General features: G+C 43.3%; 1 protein-coding gene across 3 annotated transcripts in view; it reads right to left on the bottom strand.

Moving 5' to 3' along the window:
- Window positions 1-21,050, bottom strand: part of ST5 (suppression of tumorigenicity 5) — a 234,043-nt gene that overhangs the window by 20,023 nt on the left and 192,970 nt on the right. For all 3 annotated transcript variants that reach the window (XM_019551360.1, XM_019551362.1, XM_019551361.1), the window contains one exon: window positions 20,777-20,925. In XM_019551360.1, the coding sequence (XP_019406905.1) occupies window positions 20,777-20,925 (149 nt within the window). The remainder of the gene's footprint in view (window positions 1-20,776; window positions 20,926-21,050) is intronic.

Consider the following 21,050-nt stretch of genomic DNA (forward strand, 5'->3'; position numbering starts at 1 on the left):
GAGTCATTGTTGATACAGTGAAAAAGAACATTGCAGTTGAGCAAGCAGACTGAATGGCTGTGGCCGTGAGAAAAGGCCTGAAGTTATGGAATGTGCTAACACATGCAATCAGGAACAATAGTTACATTCAAAGTCACAACATTCGATGCAGAGATTATGCGGGAAAAAGCAACAGAAGACGACTGCATGATGTTTACAGGAAACTCAGAAGCAAAGGGATGTTTATAGCATAATATTCCTAACAGAGGACTGCATAAAGCAATAAATAATAGCTTACTCGAGCAATTAAGTGCTGAAGGAAAGCTGAGGTGTTTGATAACCACTGAAGACATCTGAGAATCAAATCCATAGCATTTAATGCCAATGCTGATTAGAGCTGTAAGAGGTTACCTACATGTCTTCCGTAGAGCTTGTAATTACAAAAGGATACCTGGTAGCAGCTCATATTATTAATATTACCAGATGCTTCTTATTGTAGGGCACTGTTTTAGGTTTCTTCTCAAACTGTCAAACTTTAACTGATTAGAACAAATGTTTCCAAGCTGGGTGCCTGCCAACTGTTTAACCATTTCCAAAGGCAAGGAAGGGAAACATGCATTCTTTTGCCATTTAAAATGTTTTTAGTGACCTCCCCGCCTCTTTTTTTAGAAAGAGCTAGCACCCTCACACTTTGAAGCATAGACCTAATATGTAGGTAGGGCAAGATGGCCTATGTGTTGGAGACGTGTCTTTTTCTGTCACTGGGAAAATTCACCCAAATTTGGTTAATTTGAAAAAAAATCTCAATTTGCACATGCTCAGTAGAGACTTAATTTAGCAGCTAAATTCCCCAAAGAGCCTGTTGACACTTGGCACATCTACACAAGATACTACTGCGCAGTTGTTACTGCACATTTATTTAGTACTTGTATTACCAAATACTAAATAAATGCACAGTAACCAGAATTACTGCACAGTAGTGCCAATAAAGATCTTTTAAGTGACATTACTGTGCAGCAACCTAGTAATACTGCGCAGTAGTGTATTAGCACTGTCTGTGCTGTGATGCACTACCGCCCAGTATTATTTGGCTACTGTGCAGTCAGTGTCTTGGGGAGATTTGGCCACTGAATAGGATTGCAGGGCTGGGCTACTGTGAACATGGTGTGGGAAAGAAAAAGGCTGAGTAGGGAGTCTTTATCAAAGAGGTAAAGGAGGAACATGGCTGATTTAAATGCATAGGGGGTAAGAATCAGACTTGCAAAAAGAGTCTGAAGGGAGGAGGCTGGATCTGGAGGCTGGCCAGAAGACATGGACGATTGGGAACTGGGATAGGGAAAACTGAGACTGCCAAAAAGTAACACCAGGAGTAAGGGGTCAAGAAAAGAGACTGGGATGTGGAATCAGGATGCAGAGGACTGTAAAAAGGTGGGCAAGGAGACTGGAGGTAGGTGCTAGAAAGGGAAATCTGGGGTATAACTGAGGTCAAAAGAGGAACTGACATGTGGAAGGCAAAAGGAAATAGCAGGCAAGCAATCATGGGAGGCAAGTGACTGGACAAAGAAGAATGGCCACAGGACAGCAAGTGCAGAGTGGGCCATGGGGAGAGACAAAGCACGTGAAAAGCCAGGAGTGGAGAACTGGGAATGACTGAGCAAGAAGACTGTTTAGTGGATCTAAAGGTCCAACCCTGCTGATGATCCACATAGGCAGCTTTTCAGTTGCTTTTGTAAAAAACACCTGTAAATATGGACGATTAGAAACTACTCATGAAAAGTATAGGGCAAGGACACAGCTACTGGGGTACAGGGGCAGAGACAGGGACAGAATCCAGTTCTCCAGAACAACACTTAAATATACGACAAACCTTTTCCTTCCTGCCACCCCCGCCTCACTTATTACACTCATTCCACCTTCTGTAACAAATGAAACAGGGGTCCTACATACAACAGCCTAACAACCAGATTGTCCTGATCCACCGTCAAATCATTAGGCATCCTGAATGAAACAGGATCCTGGAAAAAGACTGAGAGTATTCTGGATGAAGGACTATACTGTAAGATATATAAAAAAGAGTGGGTCAAATGAATGTAGCACTGGTAACTTTGATTTTGAACAGGTGTTTGATTTTGTAATGGTGATAATGGTTTTATGTGGGGACTGTGTGTAAGGTAAGAAAAACATTTGGTCTTTTTTTAATGAACACTTTAATCCTGTGGACACAAGTAGTCACTGGCAGTCTGGCTTAAGTAAACACATTCTTTCTCTTACTGCACTTTCCAGCTCCCATCCCACAGACATTATGGGAGGACTCAGACTAGCGCTGCACCGAGGCAGGAGCCAGTTGTTTCCCTTAAAACACCTGTATGGCTCACGTGCTACATGAGCTCAGATTTGCTTGCATTATGGATATTTAAACTGAAGGCATCTTGCACTTTTATTCATCCAGTTCAACAATTCCAAGTCTCACTTGTGCTAATCTCTATCAAAGAGCCATCAGAACATTTATCACAGCAAGAGGATGCACACACCACTTTTATAACACTGACTACTGAGTAAGCTGAGCTTTCCCTTGAATATAAAGCAAAAAAGAGCAGCATTTTTAATGCATGCTTTGAATGACCAGACATCCTACCCATTACTTCGCATTACTTCTTTCACCAACATACCAAAAAGAGCTTACTTTTTGTTTTTTTAGCAGGCAGGAAAAATACTAACAAATTAAACTAGAGAGTACACCAGGCTGAAACTGCATGATGGAGGTTCAGAACCAGTTACGGTTAATGCAATACAAGTTCAATTGATAAGTGGGGGTCAAGTATAATAAAATCTATATTGCACCCCTTCACCCAATTTGGGACTAGAGTTCCATCACATTAGGCACTGTGCAAACACACAAAAAAACACACACTTCCTGCCCAGAAGAATTTATGATATAAAAAGACAAGCTGCATACAAAGGGATGGGGATGGGAAAGGGCAGGAGATTATGAGCAGATCATACATTGGAATTCACACCTTATCTGTTCCTGTTTGATCAAAATGCAAAACAATTCCTAATACTGTATTTAATTTGGCCACTAACAGACATGCTATTCCAAATGTCTACAAAGAAATGGCAGGGCTTGCAGTTAATTTACATCTGACTGGCACGTAACAAAGTGGGAGTGAGAGAAAGTTGTCCTGAACAAGCAAAATATTGTTTTAGGCCCCAGTTCAGCAAAACAGTTACACATGTTTATGTTTCATTCACTTCAACATGCTTAAGTGCTGTGCTGAAGAGTGTGAGGACTACCCACACACTTAAGTACTCTGCTGAACTGAGATCTTAAAAAGCCCTTTTTTTTGCCTTCCACCCCAATTTTACTTTGACTCTGCCCAAAAACGGGGGGGGGGGAAAAAAAAAAGCACTGTTTGACAATCCCTTTTAAGCCACTTAGGTCCAAAGCTACCTTGGAAGAAAAAGTCCCTGGAATGGCAATGAAGCTAGGCTCATCTTGGCTTCAGAGCATGCTTAGGCCTCTGCAAACTGAATGTTTTTCTGTGGGATGTGCTTTAGTTTTCTACAGATGGTTAAGCCCTTAAAGGGCTTCTTAGAGGTATAAGTTCTCACTCCTATAAATAGCTGTTTGGAAAGTAGGCAGTCTAGTATTTAGAGGTATTATAGGATTTTTTTTCAGATTCAAATGTACTTGTCTCATGATCCCCTCTGAAGAAGTCCTCATTCTTCAGTTATGCCAGCCCAGTATGATGAGCGGCCACCTGCATGCAGCCAAATGGGTAGAAGGCAGCCGGAAGCTGGAGCCCCACATGCTGGGGCAGGAGCTACTCGGCTGCAGCTTCCCCTCAACCTCACTGGTCGTATGCTGCCCAACGTGCATCCCCATGGCTTCCCTGTACTGCCTGCTCCCTGGAGCAGCACAGCCCACCCAGGTGAGCTCTGCTGCATGTACCCCCTGCCCACCCTTCTTCTCTTACCCACTACCAGCAGGCTTCTGGGAGCTAGTGTGCAGGCAGCTCCCCCCAACACATGCACACTCACCTCCCACACACACCTCACACCCATACCACTCCCCCCACACAATATACAAGAGTAAGACTTTATTTTGAGCGATTTATGCAATCGCCTCTACATACACTACTCAAAAATACATAATTCAGGACAAAACTTATTTCTTAAAGTCAAATTAAAATGTTATAATAGATATATGATTTTTAGTATATATATATTTTTTTTAATCTAATATGTTAAAATTATATCTTCTGAAAGATTTTGTGTGTGTGGCCGTCGACAGCTCACCAAAACACATTAAGCGGACCTTCAGCTGAAATACTTGCCCACCCCGGCTTCACCTACTTCTTAATGAAGCAGAACTGGTGTAGCACAACGGCATCATTCAAGATCCTGCTCTTTTTACAGGTGGTATGGAAAGGGTCTAAATTAGCTGATGTAAGCATGAGGGTCAACTCAGGCTATCTTCTTTGCATACTGCAGCTTAGGTAAAGTACTCTTTTTTTCCTGACTAGAAACCTTTTCAGTGTATATGCACTATACCAGTTTATTCTGATTTGATCCTGCTACCATTGCTATTGCTGTCATGTTGTCCACTGTCAAAGAGTCACGGGCGACACAGGAGCTGATAGGCACTAAAAGCCCAGTGCTGACACTTGAGTAACAAAGGCTGCAGTTACAAAAATCCTTGTCATCTTTTACTAATCTCTTGCTTATTTTCCATCTTAATTTCATGTTGTATTTAAAGATATTGTGGGATGTGCCTGTGCTGGGACAGGATCTCCAACTTTGAGTGAAATGAGAATGATAGCTGGTTTGCAGTTCAAAGGCAGTTGGAAGGGCCTGTTAGTAAAACAGCTTGTTTGCATTTTGCATTTTTCTGTGCCAGCTGACTCTACCCACTACTGCAAGTGTAAATGCCAAGCTACTCAGCAGTTTCTCTCTTGTTGTATCCAGCCTAACTTTGTGGAGACTTGAATAATTCTGATAAGGTTAGGATGGATTCTGAATGCCTACCCAGACCTGAAGCAAACCTGCAAACCCTCTGAGACCCCTCTGGTACTAAATTTGGCCTCTCTCAATAGAGAAGTCAATGTGGATGCAGGAATGGGGTGGTGTGCATGTATGTGTGTGTTATGTAGAAGGGTGAGTGATCTTCGTTCCAAATATATTCTCTGGCAATAGAAACTCATATAAACACTTAATTGTTTATGATTTTGATTATGATTTTATTTAAAAGAAAGCAAAGAACTGTAAAATGAGAGTTTGTGTTTGGATAGATTAACATTTTTAACTGATACACAAGTATTTCATAGATTTCATAGACATTAGGGCTGGAAGGGACCTTGGAAGATCGAGTCCAGCCCCCCGCCCAAAGGGCAGGAAGTCAGCTGGGGTCATAGGATCCCAGCAAGATAAGCATCCAATTTGCTCTTGAAGGTGTTCAATGTGGGTGCCTGAACCACCTCTGATGGCAGGCTGTTCCAGACCTTGGGGGCTCAGACAGTAAAGAAATTCCTCCTTACGTCCAACCTGAAATGGTCTTGCAGTAGTTTATGACCGTTCGACCTCGTCATCCCTTGGGGCGCTCTGGTGAACAAATGTTCCCCAGATTCTGGTGGTCACCCCTGATAAACTTATAGGTGGCCATCAGATCACCCCTGAGCCTGCGCTTTTCCAGGCTAAAGAGCCCCATGGCTCTCAGCCTATCATCGTAAGATCTGTTTTCCTGACCTCTGATCATGCGCGTGGCTCTCCTCTGGACTCTCTCAAGCTTCTCCACATCCTTTTTGAATTGTGGAGCCCAAAACTGGACACAGTACTCCAGCTGCGGCCTCACCAAGGCCGAGTAGAAGGGGAGATGAATGATGTCCCGGGATTTGCTTGAGAAGCATCTATGGATGCAAGCCATCATTTTGCTCCCTTTACTAACTGCAGGCTCATGTTCATCTTGTGGTCAATGATGACCCCCAAGTCTCTTTCTTCTGTAGTGCTATCCAACGTAGCACTGCCAAGCCTATAAGGATGCTGCAGGTTTTTCCTCCCAAGATGGAGAACCTTGCATTTTTCGGTGTTAAACACCATCAGGTTCTCGTCCGCCCATTTGCTGAGCCTGTCCGCCTGTCTTCTGGCGTGGATGCTTTGCCCCAAAGTTTGGTGTCATCAGCCCTTAGTCACTATCCAAGCTACTGAAGCAACTGCTATAGCAGACCTATATAGTAAGGTACATAGTCTCAATATTAAACTTGAAATAAGGCCAACAGAGGTGAAAGTCCTTGACTCTCAAGATGAAATGACAAAGGAGAGTATCAGTCTCCTCTGCCAGGATGGGAGAGTCAAGCAAGCAAACCAACAGTGCCCGGGGATGCTCCCTGCTGGCAAACAATGTCTTGCAGCCTGACAGCCAGCCCCTTCACTGTTTCTGCATTTTTCAAACCAATCTTCTTTCCCTCTGGCAGAAGCAGCTTTAAACAGAACCCAGGACTGAATTGCAAATTCTTTGCCAAGAGTGAAAGCCTAATGAAAGTCAGCAGAAACCCCTTTAATGTGCACTGTGACACGATCACTCTAGGCAAGCTAGCTGTGTGACATATCACAAGCGCAAACAAGCCTCAGTGATAAGGCTGGAAAGAGGGGCACAACACTGAGGAGGATATGCATATTTTCCACATCACATCATCCTAATTATCAGCTATCCCCTGTACAAAAATGTGTTAGCTGTGGTTACAACATAAAGGGTGCAACTGCCTACCCCCCTTACCCTGCAAAAAGTATTTTTTCCCATGAAAACTGGCCAAGGCAAACCTTGCTTTGTAAGGGAATGAGTCACAATCCAGGATTTATCTGGTGGGGTGTTCTGCAGGCAAAACTGTCAAATGCATGTTTCTTTACAATGCATGGTAAGAAATGCAGCCTTCGTAAAATCAATGCAAAGGAATTCCACATCTCTGCCCCTCACCTGTCTAATATCAGTAGTGGAACAGTTCCCGATTACCAGGCTGCCAATGCCATAATGTTGTTGTGGGATAGTCTCCAATGAACCACAAATACTACTGGAGATGACCTTCAGGCAGCTCAAATATTATTAGATTTTTGTGAAGCAGCTCTTTTGCTTCATTAACAGAACATTCATAAATCAGCTCCTTTCCCTGATTTATGTTTGGGGATCTGTGTTTCATCAGACAATTATGCCCCTGGGTATCACACAGGGGTTATATCTGTACAGAAGCCTGTATCACTGTCTATGTCCTGCTGCTGCCTTTGCTGCCAGAGCACTGAGTGAACAAAAGTGCTCCACTTTCATCATATACATTTAGTTAAAACTCCCTGAGTCTGTCCTATGCTACTCTGTCCAGATCCTTCTACCTCCCTCATAACTGTAAATAATAGAATACCTTCCAATACTGCATTAAAAGGGGACCTTGTACTTGAAGTGGAGCCAGTGGTGTGTTTTGAGCCTGTGGAAGTTTGTTTGCAGTCTTGGACTAGATTCCAAGGAAGTTTTGTCTCCTGCATAGGTGAGCTTCACCCTTACAGTAGAAAATTCACAAATTCTGGCTAAAGAGCAGAACAGTGGAATTTAAATAATATTTCAGATATGTTAGGCCTCTGCCACTGAGCACCTTAAAGATAGGGACTGTAACCCTGAATTTGATTTGATATCCTATGAGAAACCAGCAGAGAGAGTGAGGAGCAGTTCTGCTATGATTATGGCAGCTTGGCAGCTGAGATGGGATGCAGTTCTGTACCGGCTGGAATTTCCTAAGTGCTGATGGCTTCATACCCAGGTATACTGTACTGCTGCAGTCTAGACAGAAGATAACAGACAGGTATAACTAAGGCCAGATCACTATCCAACACGATGGGATGGTGTCTCCTAATCAACCTGAGATGGTAGAACTAAGATATGTTCTCAAAGATTCCTACTCTAAAAAAAGTGGAATTGTTAGCCAGGTCAGGGGCTGGGTACTCATGCTCATTAGGAGATAATATCCAGAAGGAAAGTAGTTAAGGATTCATTTTACCTATGCATGAGACTATATTTTATCCAAATGCTAAAAAAAACCATATATTTTCTTGCATCCAACACACACTTTTCCCCAAATACCAGCTGCTGGAAATTAAATTGAACATCATATTTGATATATAAGGTAAGAAGAGTTTCTGTTACTTACTGAGTAAAACTGAAGTAAAATCTGCAGTGATCCAGAGGGAACAGAATAATGAACAGGTTCAGCTCCTTAGCTGCTATTCAGTTGCTTGTTACAAAGAAAAAGCTTTTTTTTCATTCTGCCTTTCAAAACAAGGTGCATATTATATTCTGGGGCATGCTGTATGCAAGAAAATATGGTATCTTTATACCATTCCTGTTTCAAAAGCTATTGTAATTGCATAGTGTAGCCTCTTTCTGAAGGCAATATTGTGAACCAAAACCTAACCGAAAAGCCAAAGCCCTCAGAATTTAAAATCTATCAGGTTTTCCTCCCAACCATTCTTGTACAGGTCTCCAGTTAGACAGCTGGATAAAGTAAGCATTTATAGGCCATTGTAACCGAGAGCCAGAGGCTCCTGTTTCTTTAAGAGGGAAGGAGCAGCAGGGAGAGCCCCAGGAGGAGGAAAATTGCCCATTATGAGCAACCAGGAAACAAGTACCTGGGGATTTACCTACTTGAAACCATTATTACAGCAGAGGCCAGCAGCAGTAAGTTCCTCTAGGGCTGAATTGACTGGCAAGCTAAGTCAGAAAATACCTGCAGCAGCTTGTGGAGTCACATGACCAAAATGGAGCATAGTTTCTAGCCATGTAAACCCAGGGCTTGAGCCAGAGCGGTCAGTCTGCCTCTCGGAGCTGCTGGGGGGAGAGCTCCAGGGCAGGAGAGCTGCAGAAAAGCTCCTGGCTGACACTTGGATTACCCTGAAAGTAGAAGGTTGCTGACTTGCAGGGGAAGAGGACTCAGGGTAGAGGGGAGCAGAGTGATATGGCGTAAGAGCTGGGGTCTGTGCTTACACCCATTTGCGAAGGTATATTCTAGCTGGAGGACTTACACTGGGTTATACAAAAAACTAGAACTCATGGTTCCAAAATGATACCTTTTATTAGACCAACTGGAAAACGGTAAGAAAACTGTCCTTTTCTACAAGCTTTTGGAATCAAAGTTCCTTTGTCAGGTTCTGGGAAAAGTGTAGATGGTACAAGATGGTAAAAAGTCCCCATAGGTAAGAAATAAACATTTTTGCACAGAGGGAGCTGAAGATGGAAGTCTGTCCCCCTGGGTCCATGAGAGTGTCTTTGTGAGCTGTGTTCAGTAGCTCTTTGATGTGTTGATCAGGTAGAATTCCTTCCCTGGAGGTGTCAGATGGCAGGCAGGGAGGCAAAAAAACTACTCAACTACTCAACATAGCTCACAAAAACACTCTCATGGACCCAGAGGGACAGACTTCCATCTTCAGCTCCCTCTGTGCAAAAATGAAGTTTATTTCCTACCTATGGGGACTTTTTACCATCCTGTACTATCTACACTTTTCCCAGAGCCTGACGAAAGGACTTTGATCCCAAAAGCTTGCAGAAAAGGACAGTTTTCATACCATTTTCCAGTTGGTCTAATAAAAGGCATCATTTTGGAACCAAGAGTTCTAGTTTTTTGTATGTCTTTTTGTCTCAGACCAACATGGCTACCACGTACACCCTTACACTGGGTTAGGAATTTACACCGATGGTTTGGGTGGGACTAGAAAGGGGTGGTTTGGAGGTCCCATTAGTGTCTGGGGGGGGGGCGGAGTACATGACCACCTTAAGCCCTGCCAGGGGTCAAGGATCCGAATATCACCCAGGAAGAGCAGAGACAGCCCAGAGAGGAGCAGAACCTGGGGCCCAGGGGTGTCTGAAGCATAAGAAGCAGCAGAGCTTGGGGCCAGGGAGGCCCAGAGCCCAAGAACAGAAAGAGATCGCTCAGAAAAGGTCAGAGTTTGCGGGCCAAGGGGGCCTGGAGTGAAAGCAGAGCAGAGAAAAAGGCCCCAGAGGCAAGATAAGGGGCTGGCACCCAGAAGCTAGGTCTGAGACAGTGAGCCTTGATTAAGGGACCAGCTAGAGTATAGGGGTGGAAGCCAGGAAGGCTGAAGCCCCAACAAGGGAGTAAAGACCTGAGGTGGCCTGGTGGTTTTGGGGACAAATGTCCCACTGGATGTGTGACACCTCTGAGGCATGGGCATGGCTGTAGGGGAGGTTCGGAAACCTTGATTAGCCCATAAGGCAATGGATGCCTTGGGGCACATGTGGGCCAGGAAGACCTACCTAACTAGAGGGACTGGTGCCATCAGTGGTGTCAGAGAGAGAGCAGGTCCATTGGCAGGGATAGACCAAGGCTCATTCTAAGACCCATGGGCTGCCTCCCTTTTCCATCTGTTAATAAGAACAAGAAGATGTGGTAGGTGAGAAGTAAAGGGAGGATATTTTAGAGACCAAGCTGGGCAGGCACCATATGGCCACGTTGGTGTCATGGCTGCCCCCAAGGTTATGTCATCTACAAAAAGCCCAGTCCTAGCTGATGACACAAATTCGTTTGCATCACGCTGATTCAAGATTAAATCATAGACATGACAATAAAAAAGAAAGAAGCATATCAGTGAATAATTATAAAACACTTAACTATTTAAAAACAAAACAGGGAAACGTTTCTTGATTTTAATCAAAATGCCATCTCCTGCTTCCATATTATTAGTGCACAAAAAGAGCTCTTCAGAAATGGAGATTTGGCTTTTCCAATCTCTGCCATCCAACCACACTCGCCACAGAACTCAAGCAAAAGGAATTTTTGGCAAGAAATTGTCCTTGGACTTTTCAACCACTTGCCCAAGTTCTTTCAGGTGCTTAAAAGAAAAAGTCTCCAGTCATGGAAAGTTAAACCTAACTTCCACAAAATCATCCAGATCCTTCCCATAGGACAATTCTTTAGCATAAATCTGTACCAAAAGTGGTTGAGTTACCCTAGGAAACTGTTAATGACAAGCCACTCTATCCTGCTTATTTTTATTAACATCCATATTGATGGTTTTAGCTTGGCTGCTGATCACTGCGACATTAACAAAATCACTACTCTAAAGATGGAGGAAGGATTTCTCTTCTCTGGCCAAGAAGCAGGAAAAAAGGAAAAGAAGAAAAGAAAAGAAATGTGTTCACTTAGGAAATGATAGTGGGGAATCCCTACTAAGTCACTGGGTATTGGAAGGTCTGTTACAGAAATGCTGTAATTTACAAATGAGCAATTACAGTCCTAAAAACTGATTTCCAACGCCCTCCCCCCTCCTCATCTAAAGAAGAGGCCTATTATGCATCTTATTTTCATTTACACTGGAGGGAGGAGGTGGAGTGTGGGCCACAGCAAAGAGAGACTTATTTTTACAAGTCCTAAATGAGATAATGATGATGCTTTCCTACAGCAGCACTGTGGCCAAAGCCTCAAATGGCATGACTAAAATATCCCCTAGGAAGGTGGAGGAAGGGCACAGAGTACATAAACTAACTCTTTATCAGAATTCACTCTCACATTAATGCCTGTGAAAAAGGTAAGGCACCTAGGCAGGCTCCCTGGGATGTACCTCCATGTTAAACATGAAGGCACCTGTAAACTGTTTTTGATCAAAAGAGTAGTCCCTGGGTTCTAAGCAAGTTGCCAATACAGGCCTGTCCTAGCTCCAACTGAAATAAATGGAAATGTTCACAACTTGAATGAGAAATAGACATTCCAGCCACAAAATATGTTCCAACCATTGTCTTAGTCCGCAATAGTGGGAAAGATAATTCTTTTCACAGCAGGAATTGGTGGTGAAATTCTCGTTTGGATTAGTCCAACCTCCTTTGTAAAACACAGTTAGATATTTGGATGAAAAACCCTAAGGCATACATATCATCATCATATGCGTTCTGGCCTTAAAATACGAATCTAGTCACCCTGGTGGGCATAGTATGTAGTATTTCTAACCCTTCCTCTTCAGTGCAGTTGAGATAAAAGAAAGAAAAATAATTACTTCAAGACAAGGGGGACCATGAGCTTCTGGCTTAATGCAAGACCGAGCCTGACACTACACAGACAGGAGTTATTTGTGTTGGGGGTATGTCTCTTGTCATCTGCTTTGCCAACTGAAAAACATCCTGAATGATGATGTTCAGCTCTGGCTGGTGATCAGCCATAGCAAATACTCCCTAGAAAGCAGGTTTCTGGCATGCATTTGTTTTTCCCATGGTCAGCTTAACTAGTGTCATGTTTGTCTTGTCATTTTTGTTAGAATGGGAAAGTTAATGAAATCTTTATTACTGGCCAGCAGGCAAGTTGGCCAGTGATCACTCTTACACTGCATGTCATATCCCTTTGTTGTAACAAGAGAAAGGATGCGCAAAACATGTTTATTTATTGTTCGTCTGCTATAGAAATAAAAGCTCCCTGCCAGGTCTGGCTATCTCTTTATAAACTATTAAAATACTGTTGGGCATGAACATTAGACACGAAAATGCTATGGAACCCAGGCACTTGTGGCTGAATTAGGGAATAACTTGTACAAATGAAATCCAAAGACTTCAGGTGGTGATGAAGGAATCAGTTCCCTTGGAACTGTTCCAAGCGTTAATTGGCCCCACTGCTGCACTTGGTTTTAGTTGGAATCCCAGATGCAATAATTAGCCCCACTGTTAAAAAGTTCAATCTCCCTACCAGTTTTATACAGTCATTTTCCAGGCACTGGATCTTGAGATAACTTCGTCTGCTAACTTACAGTGTTTCTCTGTGAAGCTATTGAGAATATTGTGACCTATTTGTCCCTTAACCCTTAAAATATGGCTTTCTATATAGCATTTGTCATGTCTAGTTTGGTATCTTGACTAACGTAACAGTGGATTTAGATAGGACAGACTAAGAAAAAAGTTGAAGCTCTGAACATTCCAAGTTTAATAAGGCCAAACATAAACCTATGGCACAGAGACTGGAGAAAGGACATCATTTGACAGTATTTATTTTGAGAGCCCTTGCCTCTCATAAGTGAACACACCGATTCCCTACAGTTCCATAAAGCTTTCAGAGAGATGCTTTTGGGATGACTTTTCCCAAATATTCACACTCCTTTCCACAGTGTTCCTGTCTAGGTCTCATGACAACAGGGATCAGAGAAGCAGAGGGGGAGCCTTTCTCAAGTTGCTGGAACATAAGTACCATATTTTCTTGTAGACAGCATGCCTTTAAATAAGATACACATCTTGGTTAATAAAGGCTGAATGACATATAAAAGATCTTTCCTTGTATTAAATAACGGAGTAGCAGCAACTAGGGAGCTGAGCCTGCTTATTGTTCTGTCCCCTGTGGATCACATCCAGACTTCCCCCTTTTGCTTTCACCTGGTAAGCGACAGAAACTGGTTTTAGTATATAGCCTCACATATAATACACACTGCAATTTCCAGCAGCTGTTTTTGGGTGGGAAAAAAGTGCATGCTGTACACAAGAAAATACGGTATGCCTTTAGATTCAAAATATACTAGGTGCCACAAACTGCAAGTGGCGAATGTTAAAATACGCACTGCACTGCAAATTTGCAGTACACTGGCAAAATTTGCTACCAGGATTTCCCAGTAGCAAAAAAAAGCTCCAGAACAAACAGCAACACAATACACTCAAAACAAGCATGCGCTGGCATAATCAGAGCCCAAGCCATCCAGAGAAACACTGGCTGCTGGCCAAGCCTCTGTGCTGCCCCTACTGCTCCACCATGCCACCAAGCCACCAGCTAAGACTGCTGGGGCCAGCACAAGTGCTGGCCCCAGTCTCCAGCTCTCCCTGGCTGAAGAGCCAGGAGGAGCTGGGCAAGGGCAGGGGCAAGCACTAAGGCAATTTGTGCCATTGCAAGTGCATGCCCCTGCTCATCTGGCATGGCCACCATATTTACACCTATGTAACTGATTTTTATAAGCAAGGAGTAGATAAACAATATAAAGCCCTGTACTATAACAGTTGCACTTAACCTCGTTTTGCACCACTTTTGCTAGGTTTAGGCATGTCTTTGACTTTTAGTCCTAAATTACTTCAGTCCATTGGAAAATCAATCAATTTATGAAGACAAACAGTTTTAGCGATAAGGAAGAGCTAAATGGACACTTTTGGGGTGTCTTTACATGTGTTCCAGGGGTAGGAACAAGGTGCTTTGAGAATCACTCTAATTAAATCACCTGCATTGTCTCGTGTATTCAGCATCCTGCACTTCAAAAAGGCAGCCGGGCTCATTTGATGAGCTTTAATTAAAGCACCCCTGCTGCCATTGTGAAGTGTGGGGACACTGAATACATGAAACACAGAGTCTGCTGGAGAGCGCTAATTAGAACACTTCGACAGACTTGATTAATTGAGTAATTAAAGCATGTTGGAACAGCATCCCCACACGTCTACAGGCGCCCATCAAGACTAAAACTTGACAGAGGAAGTTACAGACTAGTATCCCTAGATCTAGTAGCTTATGAAAGAATACAGACCTGATCTAAATCCCATTGCTTTTTATGGGCTTTGAATGGGACTCATATAGCATGAAATGCAGACAGGATCTTCTGATGATTCTTTGAAAGATAAGCAAACACAGCTGGGGGAAAAACTGATTTAAAAAGCGGGAGATATAACAAGGGGAAACTGATCTTCTTGAGGGTCTTCTTTCTTCTTTTGGGAAAAATCAGGGGAAGGGGGAGAGAAGAGTTGTTTTCACAAACTTAGACATGTTACCCACCCAAAAACATGCCCATGAGTTTGTTTCCTTAGTAAAATGCTTAAAGGGGAGATTTTTCCCCCTCCACTATTTACTTCTATTTATTTTCTGTTGCTGCCTCCCTATCTGTAGTAACACTCGTGTTCCTAATCCACAGAACTTGTTTTCCATCTGTTGCATACATTTTCAAAGCCTCACATGTCCCAGAGAGCTTTGCTTCTGCCAGCTTCAGAGAGAAGTACTCAGGACCATGTAGGGTATATCAAAGCCAGTGCCAGTAGGCAGAGCTCTGGGGACACAAACAGGAACTCACAGTTTTAGGGGGAGTGAAATGGGAAAAAAAGAGAGCAAGGGAGAATGTGATACCATCAGACATATCTTCTCCATTTTCCTTTCAGTGGGTATTTAAGTAATCTGGATCTTAAAATCCCCCTTCTGATAGTATTTGTGTTGGTAAAGGAAGCAAACACCAAAAGGCCTCTCACAAGACTTGAACTGAAATTCATTTTTAAATATGAGCAAATTACTGCAGGATTTTATTGCCATTATTTGCTCAACTGTAAGCAACAAAAAAACCAAACAAACCTGAAAGCAAATATGAAAAGAACTCAACATATTTCTAAAAACCTGAAATGTTAGCATGCTTATTTAAATGAGTCGATCCTGTGACCTGCTTGTTAATATTCTCATTATTTCCTCACTACTGTTGGCATCGCTTGTTGCATTGAAACCTGTTCTTTTTCCAGGGCAGAAATGTAGAGGTATCATTTCTCTGCTGAGCACCAAACATACTTTGGGCAGGGCGCGAATGATAAATAACAATTATGGAAGTTAAACTCATTTTTATTATGCCTGCCCTGCACAATCTGTATAGAAGTAGAAAATCCTTTCCTGTTTGGAGATGTATTAAATAGCTTCTGTGTCACGTTGTTTGAAGCTTAAACCTTCAACATTTCTTTCTAATCTAGTTTTCTGAATATATTAAAAAAAATCAAGCCTAGGTAAAATCTCTTTAGTTTCCTGCTTTGGTTCTTGGGTCCACTGTCTGGATGATGTACAAGATATTTCATATTTTTCTCCATGTTACCACTGCACTCCTTCAGCTTCAACACTGATGCTCAAAAACAAAATCCTTGTCAGACAAGAAAAAAGAGTGGGAGACATACAATTTTTAGCTCAGAGCTGGAGTGTTTCATTTTAAGACTTCATCCCATGAAAGCCTCTGTGAGTATATAATTTAAATCTAGAGGTGCACCGATATATCAGTCTGATACTGGTTTGATACCAATATAAAGAAAATTGGCTGTATCGAATATCAGCTTGATGGGGCCAATAATTTGGCTGATAAATGTCCATGCTGTGCCCAGTTGCAGTGCAGCACACAGGCAGCAAGGAGCAGAGCTAGCAGTGTGGAGAGCTGCCTTCAGTTGGTCAGTGCCTTGTGGTAGAAGGGGAGGAGGAAGGGAAGGGGCATGGGGGGACAGATCAATGCCCTCCCAGTGAGGGAGGGAGGGAAGGGGAAGGAGCAGGGGCAGGGGCAGGGGCAGGGACAGGCGCTGCCCGGGTGGGGCAAGCATGGGGGAGGGAGGTTAGTGGCTCCCACCACTGCTTGCACCCTGAGACCGGGGGGGCAGGGCTACATGCTCTTCTCAGCAGGGGCTGGGCTTGGAGTGGGTGCCAGCGGCGCTGAGAGGATGCTGGATCCACCCCATATTTCACCACAGCTCAGCTCCCATTGCTATGGCTGTTAGCTGACCAGCACAGCCCTGGATCTTCCTGGTGCGTGGGTGGAGGCAGAGCGTTGAGCCGGGGCTGCGCCAGGTGGCTGGCAGTGGCAGCGCTGGGAGCTGAGCTGCAGCAAAATTTGGGGTGGATGCTGCATCCTACAAGTGCTGCTGTTGCCTGCTCTGAGCTCAGCTCCCACTGAGAAGAGCCCTGTGCAGCCCCAGCTGCAGCCTGCCCCACCCTGTGCAGATCTGAGGGGCACACCCCCCACCCTCCCAGGGTGCAAGCAGTGGTGGGAGCCGCCTCCCCACAACAAGCAGCGGCTCCACACGCCCCCAACCTCAGCACCACCTGCCCCTGCCCGCTCCCTCACTGTACAGGTGTTCGTCTGCTCTGCCATGTCCCTTCCCTCCCCCTTCTACTTCCACCACTGGACTTACCAGCTGCACACACCTGTATCAGAAATCAGATCAATATTGGCCAATATGCCTTCTTAAATATCGGCTATTGGTATTGGCCCCAAAAATCTCTATCAGTGCACCCCTATTTAAATCCATTTCTTACTGTCCCTTTCCCAGGCCTTTGTCAAAGGACTTGTCTTATTCAAGCCATATAGCACTAGGTGCTGTGCACATGCATACACATGCACAGAATGACAGACAATCTCTGCCCCAAAGAGCTTACATTCCAAATAGTGAAGACAAACATAGGTTAGGAGGGGAAACAGAGAGAGGTGAAGTTTGCTGCACGTGGTTGCACATCTGTTGAGTGGAAGAGTCAAGAACAGAATCCAAGTTTCCAAGCTTTAAGCTCTGGGGTTATGTCCTCCAGACCACACTCATCTAGCTCTTTTTTCCCAGTACTTAATGGTGTTCAAAACAAAACAATTGGATAAATGTAAGTGTTTGGAAGAGGTGCAGGGACAGAACTGTGGGGGCATCAACTTCTACAACAATCAGCAATCCCCAGGATTCAATGGTTCTGTTCCTTCTCATTCAGTAAATGGGGAAGCCACACAAACTCCCAGGTCTCCTCAATCCCAAAAAGCAATATATTTAATAGATATCAAGGTCCCCAGGTAAGAGGTATGACTAAAACAATGGTCCAGAATAGACTGGAAGCTCAGATTTGCATACTGGTCAGTAATTCAAACACAGAATAGACATCATTTTAATCTAAATGTAAATCCAGATGTCACCAAGGGCTTAGACAGACATCACATTTGTATCAGTGCAGCCAGGTTTTATATTAGTGTCAACAAGGAACAGACAGACAAGATAAACTGCTGGTGTAACTTACTCAAATTTGATGTAGAATTACCCCAGGAGAAACTGGGGTAAAAATAAGCTGGTATAGGTTACATCCAATTCCATCCCGGGTCAGCTGTTTGTTGAATGCAAAACAGCTAATATTTGCTCTCATAGGGAGGAAGCACTGTAATCATGCCTACTGCAACCAACTACCGTGAAATAGACTCATCTGTTAGCTTCTGGAGAAATGTACATTGGTGTAAAAAGAAGTGTACATCTGCAAAACCTGACTGTTCAATACAGACCTTAATTAACTCAGTACTGAAAGCATAGCTGTATTCCAGGCCAAGTTAGCACTGGCTCTCTCAGTTTCTTCCCCCATACGTATGCTGAAGTGTTGTACCACATTTGCTAGCCCAGTTTTCTGGGAGAAGCATTTCAGAGAGTGAGATCGCACCCATGTTGACCTTCACAGTTTGACCGTGTCCTTCATCAGTCATCTCCCAACCACGTCAATCCCACAGGTGCTCCTGGAGGCAATGGTCTGAGTCTTCTCAGCATCTAGTAGGAGCAGACCTAACATAGGATCCCCTAGGAGCTACTTTCTGCTCTATGCACAATGCAATGAGGGAGAAGATGGGGCCCTATCATTCTTTAAGGCCAGATGGAGTTTTACATGCAAGTACCAACAATACTTCTCAATGAACAGCAAAGCAAATCAGCTAGTAACAATGTAAGTAAACTTGCTGTAGAAAACTGGCAGGAAGGTCCATGAAAGGCCTTGTTTAAAACCACCTACACTGATAGCAATAATGTGCTGGACACTCTTTGAAAGATAAGTCCAAACTCTGGACTCAACAAAAATTTTTAACTGGGTTTATAAGAAATTAAATCATTCTGAATGGTCATTCAAACAAAGGATTATCAACAAGGTGAGCAATCATTCTGGTTGTCCCAGACCACAAGGAATATTGCTAAGAAAGGCAGCTTATATCCTGGAAACGGGTCCACAGCTTTAAGAAATTATCCCCTAAATGTTGTTGACTGTTACTATGCAAAGTATTTTTGCTGTTATATACACTGGTGACCACTAAGTGCAGCTATTATTCCTGGAGGCCTTTCAGAGGACAGGGCTGATAACATATTTAACAGAGTTTGTTTGTCTAGATCCATCTGTGTTTTCAACCACCCATGCAGGCCTTGAGGTCCTTTTAAGAGATTCTGGATGTTTCTGAGTGCAATAAAATATAGTCTTTGTTTTATTTACCATCTATTTATTTATTTATTAATCAGGTTACAATTAAAAATACCTTCCTTAAACTTTTAAAGATGATACTCACACCTTCAAGGTGTGGCCTGGACAGCAAGGGAGATGGCTACAGAGGAGACAGCCCTCCATTTTGCAGGGTTTAAGTGCAGGCCATGTATAACACCATCTCTGAGTTTACCTTATGGGCTGTGTTTAGCAGTAACAACTGAACACTAAGCTTTTGCCAGAAACTGGTTTCACAGCTCCTGTGGGCACCTGAAAAACAAGCTTAGCAGATCTCAAGGGAAACAATAGCGTGTTGCTTCCTTGTAATGTCCTTGTGTCTCAGTCAGCCAGCCATGCAGACACAGCATAGATTAGGAAGGGAGAAATGCCTGAATTTGAGTCCTATCTCTGTCATAGGCTCTCTTTATGGCCTTGTCATTCATGCCTCAGTTTCCTCTGCTTTAAAACAGGGCTGGTGACCTGCTTCACAGAGATTTTAAGAACATCAACTAATGCTTGATCTATCCTGTCAAGTGCCAGTGTCCTCTGAAAGTATTATCACTCTTATTGAAGTGTTTGCAACACCAAAGTATTTTCTCATTTCAGCTATTATATGTATATATTCCTTAAATCTGGGCCATAAATCTTCTTAAATATATAAATGCTTTAATTCCTAAAGAATCCAATACATTATATGCCAAGGCGGCTGCTACAATGGGCCCGCCTCTGCAGTGGAGGGTTGCAACCCACCCTGCTTCCAGCTTGTAACACAGAGAAGGAATATGTTGGTGTATGATGTTGTGGCATATCCCTAGTCACATAAAATATGCCACTGATTTTGAACATCCATACAACAAGGCTTTGTTTTTAACACTCTTTGAAAGAAAGGAAACTGAATAATACTTCACATAAAAAGAAGGAACAGATGACCCTCCTGGGATCTGAACATTTATATTTTGAGATGGCCAAGGTAATTTATAGCAAATACTTACACAGCAAATACCTGCACAGCAAAGGCTTCAGCTAACCCAGGGGCTGAAAATCCAGATATCACAGAAACTGCTTATTAGCCTACTAGCAAGGCAGTTAAGCATCTCAGAACGGTATGTGTCACCACAGAGGACATGACTGAGATCAGCTCTGCTCTTGTAAATGAAGCAGAGAAGCTGGGAGTCAGGATCACCAAACCCTACTCCAAATGTAACTAATTCACTCTGTGACTGTTGGCAAATAATCACTGATTTTGTTGTACGTATGTTGCCAGGGGTTCAACTAGACTCAGGGCTGATATTCAGGAGTATAAAACCCCTGCAATTTCTAATGACTACAGCTGGAGCTACCAGTGCTCATATGGGCATCAGGTCTGAGATGTCTCAAACTAGGTACTGAAATTTAGTAAATGCATGAAAATGTGCACCTAGGCTCCTCCAGGGGCTCAGTTTCCCCATCTGTAAAATCAGGATATTTCCCTTCTTCCACAAGCGTAAGAAGTGTTGAGCCAATTCTCTGTGCCAAGCAGAAGGCAGATCTGAACTCTTCTAAATGCAGAAAACGCTTCCTGGTACGTAATTCCATATTACAGAAGGAATACCTAAGTCAGAGACCAGTTAAATGGTTTTCAGCTAGTAACAGAGCTGAGAATCCAATGCAGAGGCTTTGTCCACCTCCTATAAACAGCTTGCACTGAAGCCAAATGTGGGTTGTTCAAACCCTGAGCTGGGAGAATCCTGACAGTTGACAATTTTGTCCATCTTTCACTTTGTATCACTAGGCAAATGCTGGCTCCAACAATATGTTATAGTTTAAGTTCTTGTACTACTTACCTGAGCTTATCTGCTATGAAGATAACACGTCGCTCCAGCAGAAGTGAAGCAAAGATCCTAATGATCTGACGCACACTGAGGCACTTGAAAAGACACTCAAAGTCCACGTGTTCCAGGCGTGAGTCCATTGGACGCCGAAGCTCTATCACCTGCATGTATTCAACAGATTGCAAGTTAGTTTAACTGGCCGGGCTACAATAGTTTTCTACACCTCTCAGAGCACATGTTGCCTGCCCTGTTTCAAAGGATGAGAAGTGGTCGGATTTTCCCCTTT

This window comes from Crocodylus porosus, unplaced genomic scaffold (assembly GCF_001723895.1).
Source record: "Crocodylus porosus isolate Cpor-Errol unplaced genomic scaffold, CroPor_comp1, whole genome shotgun sequence".
NCBI classification, from domain to species: domain Eukaryota; kingdom Metazoa; phylum Chordata; order Crocodylia; family Crocodylidae; genus Crocodylus; species Crocodylus porosus.